Source organism: Mustela lutreola, chromosome 6 (genome assembly GCF_030435805.1).
Source record: "Mustela lutreola isolate mMusLut2 chromosome 6, mMusLut2.pri, whole genome shotgun sequence".
NCBI lineage: Eukaryota > Metazoa > Chordata > Mammalia > Carnivora > Mustelidae > Mustela > Mustela lutreola.
Window position 1 is genome coordinate 85023285 of NC_081295.1, and position 13727 is coordinate 85037011.

Consider the following 13727-nt stretch of genomic DNA (forward strand, 5'->3'; position numbering starts at 1 on the left):
TTTTCATTTTAAATTATAAAGTCCATATCATCTTTTTAAAGAGATTTAAAGGTACACATGCCTGTACAGGCATATTTCGGAGATAATGTGGGTTTGGTTCTAGACTACCTCAATAAGGTGAATATTGCAATACAGCAAGACAAATGAATTTTTTTGTTTCTCAGTGCATATAAAGTTTTGTTTACACTATACTGTAGTCTGTTAAGTGTACAGTAGCACTATGTTCAAAAAACAATGTACAAATATTAATTTTTTTTTTTTTTTTTTTTTAAGATTTTATTTATTTATTTGACAGAAATCACAAGCAGACAGAGAGGCAGGCAGAGAGAGAGAGAGAGAGAGGGAAGCAGGCTCCCTGCTGAGCAGAGAGCCCGATGCGGGACTCGATCCCAGGACCCTGAGATCATGACCTGAGCCGAAGGCAGCGGCTTAACCCACTGAGCCACCCAGGCGCCCCTACAAATATTAATTTAAAAACACTTTATTGCTAAAAAATGCTAAGCATTTGTCTGTGAGTTGTAATCTTTTTGCTGGTGAACAGTCTTGCCTTGGTGCTGATAGCTGCTGACTGAGCAGGGTGGTGGTTACTGAAGGTAGGGGTGGTTGTGGCAATTTCTAAAAATAAGACATTTGCCACACTGAATGACTCTTCCTTTCATGAACAGTTTCTCTGTGCATGGAGTGTTGTTTGGTAACATTTTACCAACAGAACTTCTTTCAAAATTGGAGTCGTTCCTCTCAGACCCTACCACTGCTTTATCAACTAAGTTGAAGTAATTTTCTAAATCCTTTGTTGTCATCTCAATAGTCTTCATAACATTGTCACTGGCAGTAGATTCCATCTCAAGAAACTACTTTCTTTGCCTATCCATAAGAAACAGTTCCTCATCTGTTAAGGTTTTATAGCATTTCAGATTCATCTTCAGGCTCCAAAGTTTGCTGATCACAGATCACCATGACAAATATAAAATGATGGTGATAATAATAATAATAATGAGTTTGAAATATTGTGAGAATTATCAAAATGTGACACGGAGACATGAAGTGAGCAAATGCTGCTGGGAAAATGGCATCAATAGGTCTGCTTGACACAGGGCTGCCAAAAACCTGCAATTCGTTAAAAAATGCATTATCTGTGAAGTGTGCACATCTGAAGCACAATAAAACAAGGTATGCCTGTATTTGTACAATTGTTTTTTTAAAGGTCCTTCATATTGACTGACCTAATTACCTGTTTTGGTGTTCTTCATTTCTTTCTGCAGACCCAGGTTTCTATTTGGAATCATTTCCCTCTGGCCCAAAGAATTTCTTTTAGCCTATTTTTGTTGGGCAAGTGTGCTGGAGTGATTCCTTCAGCTTTTTTCTTTTGATAATGTATATATTTCCCTTTCATCTTTGAAGGATATTTTCACTGGATATAGAATTTGAGGTTGGCTATATTTCTATTTCAGCACTTGAAAAATAATGTTCCATTGTTCTCTGCCATCCTTGTTTCTGATGAGATTTAGTCATTATTCTTAACTGTTTTTGTGCATGTCCTGTGTCCTTTTTCTTCTGACTGCTTTCAAGATTTTCCCTTTATCTTTGTTTTTAGCATGTTGACTATGAGGTGTTTATGTATGGTTTTCTTTTTTTTTTTTAAAGATTTTATTTATTTGACAGAGATCACAAGTAGGCAGAGAGGCAGGCAGAGAGAGAGAGAGGAGGAAGCAGGCTCCCTGCTGAGCAAGAGCCCGATGTGGGACTCGATCCTAGGACCCTGAGATCATGACCTGAGCCAAAGGCAGTGGCCCAACCCACTGAGCCACCCAGGCGCCCTATGTATGGTTTTCTTTATATTGATTCTGCTTGGGGTTCTCTGACATTGGATCTGTGGATTGATTTCATTTATCAGTTTTGGAAAGTTCTTGGCTATTAGCAGTATTTTTGTCCTATTCTTTTTTCTGCTTCTGAGACTCTCCTTATTTATGTTGAACTATTTGCTGCTGTCCTATAGAGCTTCAGTGCTGGTGGGTTTTTTCACTTTTTTCTCTCTTTATTTTTCAGTCCCCAGGTTTACTGATCCTTTCCTCTATTTTCAGTCTGCTGTTAAGCCCATCAAAATCATTCTTCATCTATAATATTATATATTTTATCTTTAGAATCTTTGTTTTTTAGAAGTGTGGTTTCTGCATCTCTGCTGAAATTCTCTGTTTTACATGCACATTTTACATCTTTTCTGCTAGATCCTTTAACATGTTTTTCAGTTATTTTAGGGGCCCTGTCTGATAATTCCAACATTCAGACCCTTTTCTGGATCTTGTGCTGTCAGATTATTTCTCTTCTTGCTAGTTGGTCACATTTTCTTGCTTTATCACATGTCACATACTTTTTTATTTAATGCCAGACATTGTGTGTAAAAGAACACTGGGGATTAAAGTAGAAAGGGCAGTTGTTAGTATAGGGTTTAGTCTGTAGTTGAACTGGGTCTGGATTTTGTTGTTGCTTTATTTAGAATTAGTTCACTACTGCTATCAAATTTTTAAGGATGGGATCAGAACTTGCCGTTTAGCAGGACTTGGGAGCTGAGTGTCTGCAGGGTTTGACTCAATTCTGCTTTATTATAAGCAGGCCCCACGTAACTCTACCTTGGGGTTTGGTCAAGGGAGTTCTCTTTCAGATCTCCAGCTTCTGCCCCAAAAATAGATAGCACTGCTCTGGCTGAACTTCTCTTTTTTGGTAAACCTTCTGAAATTAAATCTTTTTTTTTTTTTTTTTTTCTCCCTGTCTCTCTCTCTAGCCACTGTAGTCTGCAGATCAAAGCTCTGGCCAAAATCCATGCCTTTGTTCAAGACACGTAAGTGTTGCCACTCCCCAGAATTCACCTATTTCAAGGGAAGATCTTTTCATTTTGCTCTATGCTCTTTGTTTATTTCATTTCAACAAATGTTTTAAAACATCTACTCTTTTATCTTATACTCTGCTGTGGTCTGTGAAGCATGCTAGAGAAGTATATAGCATGAACCTTGCCCTCAAAGACTTGGTGTTTGTGTTTGGGTAGAGAAGAGTAACCCAGGAAAAGGATACAGCACGAATTATTAATAGTGTGTCAGAGGAGGTAGAGTGGTACAGTATGAATAGCATATATGATGTTCAGGGGACATGGAGTAAAGAGTGCTCCAGAGAGGGGAGACAGGACTTGGGTTAAGAAAAACTAGCCCTCTGGTAGGGGGTGAGCAGAAGCTGATCCAGCATTCTGGGACATAGTGACGTCCACTGGGATGGACTTAATGTGACCTCTCTCAGCAGAGGAGGAGCCAGAACATGCTGATGGGTCATTGAGAGAAGGCTGCATGGGGAATTCTGGCATCCAGGGTGATCAGGGAGATAGTCTCCCTTCCCTTTGTGGTGGAAAGGGGAGGTCATTCCATTTTGTGTACCTCTGAGTGCCCATCTTTAACGGGCAGAGCTGTGTAAGTGTTGTTAGTACCCTGAGCTGATGGCATTGTAGCCTCTGTGTCCACACACGTTTACTCATGTGGGCTCCCTATCTCTGGGGTCCTGGGGGGTACACCTCTTGGAGGTTTTAATCACTTATTGGCTTCATTTTCCCAGGACCCTGAGTGAGCCTCGGCAGGCAGAGATCCGGAAAGAGTGCCTTCGACTTTGGGGGGTGAGCATCTCCCCAGCCCATTGTTGCTCCAGGGCAGGGAAGCTGTAGACAAGAATGAATTGACCATCTTAGGACAATGAATTGTCACCTTAGGATATTAGAAAACGTCCGCCTACCCTCATGGCATTTTAGAGCTGGCTGTCTCAGCACTGACAGGAGTTACCTTCTTCAGCCTTTCACTGTCAGGGTGGTCCTACAATTGGGTCAGAAAGGACAAGAATGGTGGGTGACCAGGCCTCATTTTGCTTCTGGTGCCCTGTACAGCAGCACTGGCCACAGTGAGCCCCAGAGAGAGGGAAGTGGCCTTTGTGGTGTACAACCACAAGGCCTGAAATCGGGCAGTGGCTGGATTACCTATCTCCACCTCCTGCTTTCTAGCTCCCTTTGTTAGGTGGCATTGTCTTTTCCCCTCTGGACCTGTCTCCTCACCTGCATAAGCTCACACACAGCCTTTGTCCAAAGTGCATTTGAAAATCAAAGCTGGTTGCTGTCTCCTTTCAGATCCCAGACCAGGCTCGAGTTGCTCCTTCTTCCTCAGACCCCAAATCTAAGTTCTTTGAGCTAATCCAGGTAAGCTTGGTATCTGGGGAAAATAAAGTTGGAGAGGCCTAACTTTAGATGTGGAAGTATCACTGAAATGCTCCAGGCGTGGCCTCCAGATGGTTTGTGCAAGTACCTTCCAGGCTCTGAGGGGCTAGGCTGAGGCCACCATAGGTGGTATCTTCGGTGTCGGGTGATGCCTGAAGATGCTTGTCCTGAAATGTGATGTGCTTAGCATTCCCATTTGCCCGAAGGGTGGGGCTGGCTATCACTCCTTGGCAAGTTCAGGGTCACATGAGATTTGCCTGCTGGGGAGACAGTGAAGTGTGGGATGATCTCAGGCCGGGGAGCTAGGTAGAGGGCCGGGGGAGGCTGTCAGGGGAGCTCCACAGTGGGGCTAGCCTAACCCTGGACTCCCTGTTCTGTTTCTGGTGAGCTGGTCCTAGAATTCTTCTGCCCTGTTTTTTTTTCTATCACCTGACTTCCAGCTTTTCTCTGGGCTTCATTTAAATCTGGCCCAGATCATGGGCCATTGTGCTGGTTTTATGGGATCAAGGACTGGGGAATGTGGTTCAAGATGACCTCGAAAGAGTAGCATGTGTACATTTTTCTAAATGGGGTGGAGAGGTCACTTAACTGCTCTCAGACTAACTACTGATGAGCCCTCGCCTTCAGTTTTATTGAAGGGTTGGCTTTTATATTCTGGTGACATTTCCTTATGGCTTTGGTAAATTGATCTGTACTCAGGGACTCGGTGTTCTTTCCCTTCCCAGCCTGTCCTAATAGGTCCTAAAGGAACACTTCAAGCAGATGGAATTAGATCCCAGTTAGTGCCTGGTTAGGTAGAGCAGGGGTGCAGGCGGGTATGTTTTAGAGAGCCAGTGCTTCCTGTCCCTCACCCTTCCCAGCCTGCCCCTGCCACCATACAGTCACCCCTACTGAGCGCCTGTCTGTTCCCCCAACCCAGCCGTGTTTTCTCTGACCCGGGGCTGCAGGGCACAGAGATTGACATCTTCAGCTATAAGCCCACGCTGCTCACCTCCAAAACCCTGGAGAAGATCCGCCCAGTGCTCGACTACCGCTGCATGGTGTCTGGCAGCGAGCAGAAGTTCCTCATTGGCCTGGGGGTAAGTCTGCCGCTGGCTTCCCATCTAGTAGTTGGGGTGTGGAACCTTGGTGTAGGTCTGTGGGTCTAGACAGCTGCTTGCCATGCTTGATGTATGTTCTCTTGGCACCAAGGAGCTGGGGCTTTGACCCCAGGGAAGGTATTTCTTAGAGCTTCATTTTCTTCCTCTGAGTTAGCCAGGTGTCATTCAGCCATATTCAGTTTTTCATCCTTTCAGTTCACACATTTGCTTACTCATCACTGTGCATTGCTAAAGGGAACACTGCTTCTTTTTCTTGTGAGATTAAGCTTCCTAGCCTAGCAGAATGGTCAGCAGGCTAATATGGTTTGCATTTCTTTGCAACACCATCCCTTGTCATTCTGTTTTGCTCCGGAGCCCTTGGAGTCTAAGATAAGGGAAAGCCTTGGCAATTTTTATTATTATTATTATTATTTTATTTATTTATTTATTTATTTTTGAGAGAGCATGTGTATGAGTGAAGGGGAGTGGGGGAGAGGGAGAGAGACAGTCTTAAGCAGGCTCCATGCCCAGGACTGAGGCCAAGGATCTCAAGGCCCTGAAATTATGACCTGAGTCAGAACAGAGTTGGATCCTTAACTGACTGAGCCTGCAGGGGCCCCAAGCCTTGGCAATTCTGTATCTTAATTGGGTAAAGTCATCATTGCTTTCTTTCCACTCTGCCTTGTATCTTTGTGTAACTTTATCTCTGCTCCCTCACATACTTTGTGTTCTCTCACACTTGATCTTTTTCTCTTTTTACTTTCTGTACCCCCACCCCCTGCCCCCCGTTTACTGGATCTTTCTGCAAGCCCACCTTAGAGATACATACACTAAGCTTGATCTTTTTTGACGGTCACTCATTGTGGACCTAAGCCTTTTGAATGGTGCCCTGAGCCTATTCTGTCCCACCAGAACCACCAGATCCCTATCGCTGAAGTATAATGGCTAATCTCTCCTAGACATTTTCTTCTGACATTTCCTAGCCCCATCAGCTTATAGCTGCAAACTGAAAGCCATTTTGAGAACTGAGTCTCTCACGCCTTGATCTCCATGCCTGCTTGAATGGGCCCTTTCTCTCTGCCCATAGAAGTCCCAGATTTACACATGGGATGGCCGCCAGTCAGACCGCTGGGTCAAGCTGGACCTGAAGACAGAGCTACCCCGGGATACTCTGCTGTCTGTGGAGATCGTCCATGAGCTGAAAGGGGAGGTCAGAGGTGGTTCTGCTCACGTGTTCTGGTCCTGCCAGCAAAGCTGTATAGCTAAGCTCCCTGAGTTAACTGGGTTATGTTGTATGTGGTGCTTGATGGGGCCCAGGGCTGGAGGAAGGTTTTGTCATGATTCTTACTCCTCAAGTAGTTGCTGTAAACCATGCTATGTTCAGGTAGGAAGGACCACAGTCCCCATGTTTATAAGAGGGGATCTAGATCATTTTTAGGCAGTGAGGGCCCTAGTGGGCTTGCTGCTATTTTTTAAGCTGCTCATTTTGTTTTTACCAGGGATCCCTTAAGCTTTGGCCATTACAGCAGTACAGATGACTTTCAGAACTGTCAATGAAAATGAAAGGATGGGAAGCTAGGTCCTGGCTGGAGGGCCATGGTGGTCTCCTCTCCCTGGGTCCTAGGATGCTCATCAGCCAAAGCCTCAGATCTGTGCCTGCTCAGAAGTCTGGGCCAGTGTGGTGCTGAGAATGAGCTAGGAAGCGGGAGGGGGGTGGGCAAGAGCCCTTCTCTGGCTCTAGGTAGAATGGAGGCCAGAGTGCTGGGGTGGGCCGAGTGGGCCCCAGGCCAGTTCCTGGCAAGGTGGGCAGTGTACTTGTCCTTCTAGGGTAAGGCCCAGCGGAAGATTAGTGCCATCCACATCCTTGATGTCCTCGTGCTGAATGGCAGCGACGTGCGGGAGCAGCACTTCAACCAGCGGTTTGACTTGGGCCCTGGGGAGAGAGGGCTGGGTAGGCCAGGGCAACCCTGTGGCAGCAGCCTCGGGCTTGGCCCCTCCCCTGGGCCTTCCTTGCTGAAAGATAGCCTTAGTTTCCCTTCCCACTGGCCGGTTCCAGGGGCAGGGAGAGGAATTACTGTGGGCACTGCATAGGTTGCTAGGGCATGGGCCTTGATGGCCATATATACCAGCACACCCCGTTTTGCCATAGCTGTTCAGATCAGAAGTGATGTTTGTGTTAAGGCTGAGCAAGATGATGTTAATCTTACAGAGAGAGGAAGGGTCTCTACAGAACATGTCTTAAGCATGGGTGGTCCCATTTCAGTCTGTTCATCTGGATTACTTTTGTTTGTGGATGGGTGCCTGATCAGTTGTAGGCAGGGGACAAAAAGTAGGGACAGCTGACACTGCTGTGTTGCTGACGTCACTCTTAAGGTGGTTCTTCCGTGTGGTATGCTGTGGTATCAGTGGCTTGGGGTGAGTGGACACATACAAGAAAGATGATACTTGAAGGTATAGTGGGGGGGGGACCAAATGCACCTCAAGGCACACTGCAGGAAAGCCTCCCAGGGTGGAGCTGAACTGGGTGTGGGAATCCAGAGAGAGGGCAGGCCTGCGTAAGGATGGCAGTGCAGGGTGGGGTGGGCTCCCTGGGGGTGGGAGGGCTGCATCTCAGAGCAGTTGTGCTGCACACTTGGAAGTGTTCCTTCATGGCTGCCATGGAAATACTCTGGGGGCTGGGTGCTAGCGGAGGTGCCTTTGCTTGCCTCTGACAGCCTCTGTTTGAACTGTAGAATTCAGCTTGCTGAGAAATTTGTGAAAGCGGTTTCCAAGCCCAGTCGGCCTGACATGAATCCCATCAGGTGAGCATGTGGTCTCTCCCTCCCAAACCCGTTCCCCATTGCTGCTTTGTGGCCAGTGCTGGCTTCCCCATCCTGTGGGTGATGGGAGAGCTCAGTAGAGGGGACCAGGCAAGGCTGGCTTTAGATAAGACTACCCTTGGTAAGTGTGAATTGTTTAGGTGGGGGAGGTTTGCTAGGATAGGTAGGTGTCTCCTTCGCCCCCAAGTCTCTCCCCATCCTGCCTGTCCCTGTGGGCCAACCTCCAGAGGAGAGCTTCATTCCTATGGGGTAAGGTGTCTGCATTTAAGATGCACATGCTCCTGAGGGTGCTCACAAACCCTGTGAATCGCACGTTCACGTGCAAATGTCATTAGCATATCACCTGGCCTTTTCAATTTTTTTTTCAGGTAAGAAAAGGGTGCTAAGGAAATGGGAGTTTTTGAACATGAAAAAGAGAAAGTTTGTTGCCACATTAGGTAGTGTGAAAGTTCCAGGCCCCTGAGGGAGGAGAGGAGGATGAGGACAGTCAGGGATTCAATGGATGGAGAACAGACTTTCAGGCTGTGTCCAGGTCAGAGGTTATTACCTTCAGGGCTTACGTGACTAGAGACTGAGGTGTCTGTTTACACTTCATTTAGAATCTCCTGTTTGCCAGGTCCTGAGGGCCACCTTCCAGGGACCCTCCCTGTGTTGCTGGTGGTCTGGTTGCTGGGCTCCCTGGGGACCTTACCTAGTAGCAGTTCCAAAGATACATTCAAGGGCCCCCAGAGGTGGAAGAGCCCTGTGCCTTGGGTAGGGACCCCCTACCCCGTATGGTAAAAGGCCCGTTAGAACTGTTTGGAAGTAACTCTGCTACAAGAAGCCCTAAAATCCATGGTGACAGATCTGGGGATGAGCGTTGACCTTGGTGCTTCTGCCCATGGCAACAGGGAAGATGACCTGGGGTGGGAATGCTGGCAGGGACAGCTTTGTCTGCCTTACCTGGCCCTCTCGCCCTTCTTCCATAACTGTAGTTGTGCTTCCCAGTGGCCCGGGGCAGGCCAAAGGTGGTGTTTGGTAGCTCTGAGCTAGTGGCATGGCTGAGGGACAGCACCGAGCCAGACTTGGGTCCTCATTCTGGTGGGTCGGGAGTACAGGGGCCTGAAGCAGAGGACGAGGACAGGCACCACCTCCTGCCTCCTGCCAGACAAGAATGTCTGCCCCCTAGCCCCTAGGACCTTTGTCCTCTGTCCCTCTACACACAGGGTGAAGGAGGTGTACAGGCTGGAGGAGATGGAGAAGATTTTTGTCAGGTGAGTGACTCCCTTCACTCAGGATTTGAGAGGAGTTGGGGCGGGGGATGCAGTGTTCTTTTTTTGCAGAGATGGGTTGCGGGGGAGGCAGTGAGTTGGGCCTGGCAGGCTGCCTCTGACCCTGCGGCTGCAGTCAAGAGCCCCCCAGCTGAGAGCTGATTCAGCACCCTGTCAGGAGGGGAGCAGGGCGGGGGTGTGTCAGGCAGAAATACGGGCTCACTGATGCTGTAATAGTTACGATTGTCCCTGTGAGGGGCAAAGCAGCAAGCTGCTCGAAATGCTATAAATCCCCGTTCCTGGTGCTGACAGAGATTGAGCCTGGGGTGGGGGGTACAGAACTGCTTCCTTGGATCCTTAGTGGTGTGTGGGCTGCTGCAGTCTGTGGCTCTCATCCTGGGCCTGTGCCCACCGTGGCCATGGGAGCTGGGCCAGGCATCCGTGGTATTGTGTTAACTCTTTAGTGGCCACCGCAGTGCCGTAGGTGGTGGACTGAAGGCCCAGTGGCACCTCTGATCCTCAGACTCTACCCTACTGGTATCACCCTGAAACTTCCAACAGCAGCAACAGAGCGGGGCCATCTGTCACTTTCCTGCCTCCACTGCTTAATCGAGAGTTCAGAGCTTGAGTCCTCCATCCAGCTCTGCACAAACTTCCTTGCTGTTTGGCCTGGAACCACTCCTGTCTCTGCCTCAGTTTCTTATGTTGAGCTGAGATAAAATGCCATGGATGGTGAGATTTTGGTATTGGCTAGAGGCTAATGTGAGGGCGCCCTCACTCTCTCCTATTCTCCCTCCACTACGGACTCATACTTCCTGTTTACTTACCTTGGGGAAATCAGGTTAGAAATGAAGATCATCAAGGGCTCCAGTGGCACTCCGAAGCTCAGCTACACAGGGCGGGATGACCGGCACTTTGTGCCCACCGGCCTCTACATCGTCAGGACAGTGAATGGTAGGTGATGAGGGATAGTTCCCTGTCTGCTTCCTGCAGCCGGGATGACTGGCCCAGATGCTGACTGAGCCAGAGCTGAAAGCTGCCTGCTGAGGTGCACAGCAGCCAGGCTGGCATTTCCTGGAGGTGATTTTAGGAGAGGAGAGGGGTAGGGACTGCTTTTCCTCCCTGGGGATTGGGTTGGGGCTAGGGAGAGAGAAGCCCATTTGGTCTGTGCACAGATGGGTGTCCTCATGGCAGGAAAAGGGCCTTCTCAGGGGGCAGCAGCAGATCCAGAAAGTCAAGTTTGGCCATTTGCATCTTTGGTACAGTCCGTTTTTCCTCAGTGCACTCTGGCTAACAGAGCCCTCTCTTTGCCAGGGTCCTAGAGTTGTTGCCCTGGTGGCAGGTTGGTAGGACTGGGGTGGGGTTGCTGAGATGTAATTATCTAGTTGTTCTTGAGCCTCTTTGGACTGGTGATCAAGGCTGCATCCTCACAAGCTATTCTCTGCCTACGTTTTGGGAGGGGAATGGAAGAACAGGAGTGCAAGATACACCCTTATGTTGGTCTACCTGTCCCCCATGAATAATGGATGTTCTTTATAACCTTTCCTTCTTCCTTCTGCCAGAGCCATGGACTATGGGATTCAGCAAAAGCTTCAAGAGGAAATTCTTCTACAACAAGAAAACCAAGATCTCTACCTTTGACCTCCCTGCAGACTCCATTGCCCCCTTTCAGTAAGTGGCCCTCCTCTGTGCCTTCCCCTTTTGCAGCTTCAGGTGCTCCTGCCAGGATGCCAGCCTTCTTGGGGTACACCCCAAGTCCTGAGAAAGATGGCTGCCCAAGCAGGGGCTCCCCTGTGCTTGGGCCAGGCTCCTCCCAAGGGTAGGGATGTGGCCCCCTTTTGCGTAGAGAGGCTCAGTGCGAGGCGAGGGATGCTAGGAACTGCTGTAATGGTTGGGGGTCCTCGGTGGGTGGGGCCTCACCCAGGCAGGGCATCTGCTCCTTGGAGTAGCAGCCACTGTTTCATTACTTTCCAGTACTGGCCTGCTGGTGGGAACATACTGAGGGCCTGCAGCCCAGCCTCTTGGGACTCAGGGTCCTAGTCGTCCATCACAAGGACCCAGTGTCCATTTGCCAGATTGTTTGCTGACAATAGCCAGCAGCCCTAATGTGCCTATAATTAGCAATTGACAGTAGTTTCTGTGGCCACACTGTTTTAATAAAGCAGCACAGACAGATAAACCAGGAATATCAGTAATTGTAGGAATCCAGTTGGACACAATTAGCAGCCTCTTTTTGTTGGGAAAAGCGGATTCTGAAAGTCAGGGAGGAGGAGTTGGGGCCTGCCGGGTACCTTCTGGCCACCAAAGAGAAGACCCTAACCTGGAGTTAAATGACCCCCCCCCCCCCCACCAGACCCGACTCTTAAGAACCAACCTTCTAAATCACGGTCGCCAGGGCTGGGGTGGTCTCTTGGTCCTGCACCACCTCAGTACAGCCCTCTGACTTCCTTTCTCTTCCTTCTTCCCAGCATCTGCTACTATGGCAGGCTCTTCTGGGAGTGGGGGGATGGCATCCGTGTGCATGACTCCCAGAAGCCCCAGGACCCAGACAAGCTGTCCAAGGAAGATGTCCTGTCGTTCATCCAGACACACAGCGCTTGAGGGCGTGGGGATGCCCACCCCTGCCGATTGACCTGTTGTTCTCTGAGTCAGGGCGCTCTTCAAGGAGAGGGACTGAGGAGCGCAGTCACTGCAGCCTGCCCATAAGGGCTGGGTGGTCTCCTCTCCATTCTCCCTGAAGAACTCAGTCAGGGGCCTTCAGAAGACTCTGTCCCAGAGGCATTCCTTCTGGGACACCTTTTGAACTTCCCTCCCTGGAGACCTGCCTGCCAGGGCTCAGCCTGAGGATGCTGCTCTGACGGCGGGTTGGAGGTCAGGGCCCAGGGAACGTGCAGCCGGTGGAGGACCTGTCAGAGAACAGCAGGGTGTTGGCTCTGCCATTCTCTCCTGTATCCTGTAGACTCACTTTTCTGAGTTTCTTGCACTGCCCTGAGGGCGGCCATGCTTCTGCTCTGCCCAGCTTTTAATTGGGCTGACCCCAAGTGGGTGTAGGCCAGGGGCAGCTGCTGTACAAATCAATGTTTTGTTTCTTTGAACTTGCTCTGTTTTGATGCCAAGTTGGAGAAGATTTGGTCTCCTCCCCTGACCCCTGTCCTGGTCTTCCCTGGAGTTCTCAGCCGGACCTCTGATAGTCCCGCGGGCCGGGAAGGAAGGCTTATGGGCCACACATTCCTGACACTGCATCACGACACAGGTAGTGTCTTGGCAGTGGGTGTGACTGCTTTCCTGGCCCCCACCCCCCTTTCAATCTAAACCTTGGGCAGCTCTAGAGGAAGCAGCCTTGAAGACCTGCCATTTTCAATGCCCCAGAGCACTGGCCCCCTGGCAAAACGGGGTACCTCTGGGGTTGGGTTACACCTGGCCCTTTGGCAATCATGGCACCGCCATTTGCCACAGCCACCTTGCTAACCCCTCCCTTCGTTTTTCTTGCCCAGTAGGAAGTACAGTCACTTTTGTTTGTCCTTTTGTGGTCACTCCATTTCCTCTGTTTTGGCAGAGGGGAAGAGGGGAAGCTGGGTAGTAGCTCTGGGTGGGGGAGGGCACCTCTGGTTGTTTTTAATGGGAAATACCTCTCAGAGATGCTCCTATGGACTTCCTAGAGCAGCATCCCAGTGCTGGGCTGTTTCCATGGAGATAAGGCACTGAGACTTCCCTGGAGGTTGGAACTATACCTGGGGAAGGGGGGGGTCTCCAGCTAGCATCCAGCCTTTCTCTCCCAGGTTGGTGGCAGCACTGCTGAGAAAGCTGTATTTCCACCCAGTTCTGGGTATATCGGTGTGTCTTGAAGAATCTTGGATCATTAAAGATAAACATATTTTTAATTCCTGTGTGGCTCTATGCTGGGGCTGTTGCTGTTTGTCCTTGGTGCTGTGTGGTGTGGGATTGGCTTGGATGAAACTGCTTGGGCTGGAGAAGGGGGGAAGCTCTTTGCTTAAGAAGAAGGGGGAAAAGCAGGTTGGTTTACTCAGAGCCTATGCAAGTTCCTGGGCCCTGCAGGCCTTGCTGCTTGCTTCTGGAGAGGGCCCCAGAAGAGTCCAGAAATTACGCAGCTCCTGTTGGAAGCAGCGACTGGAGAACTGAATGAACCTATAGCCCAGCAGGGCAGGGAGGCACCTTACCCCCCTCCACATAAATCACACGGCTCACTCCATGGTGGCACTGTGACAATCCAGGATCAGTCTGTGTGACTAAAATAACAGAGGCGTCAGACCAATTAGTGTCACTAGACCGGAGGAAAAGGGAAGGAGAGAGGATTTCGCTGACCCCTAGCCAGCCTCCC

The 13727-nt window shown here is 49.4% G+C and overlaps 1 protein-coding gene across 12 annotated transcripts in view; it reads left to right on the plus strand.

The window, feature by feature from the left end:
* The window catches only part of CMTR1 (cap methyltransferase 1), a 149486-nt gene extending 136217 nt beyond the window's left edge, over positions 1-13269 (plus strand). For 9 of the 12 annotated variants that reach the window (XM_059177813.1, XM_059177819.1, XM_059177815.1 and 6 more), the window contains 11 exons: positions 2780-2836; positions 3595-3652; positions 4154-4222; positions 5188-5319; positions 6407-6529; positions 7147-7238; positions 8052-8120; positions 9344-9391; positions 10230-10342; positions 10951-11059; positions 11857-13269. In XM_059177813.1, coding sequence (XP_059033796.1) covers positions 2780-2836; positions 3595-3652; positions 4154-4222; positions 5188-5319; positions 6407-6529; positions 7147-7238; positions 8052-8120; positions 9344-9391; positions 10230-10342; positions 10951-11059; positions 11857-11989 — 1003 coding nt within the window. In that variant the 3' untranslated portion in view covers positions 11990-13269. Of the gene's footprint in view, positions 1-2779; positions 2837-3594; positions 3653-4153; positions 4223-5159; positions 5320-6406; positions 6530-7146; positions 7239-8051; positions 8121-9343; positions 9392-9911; positions 10121-10229; positions 10343-10950; positions 11060-11856 lie in introns of those variants that run through there. The other 3 variants (XR_009354683.1, XR_009354684.1, XM_059177821.1) reach the window with 3 other exon arrangements.
* The last annotated feature ends 458 nt before the right edge of the window (positions 13270-13727 follow it).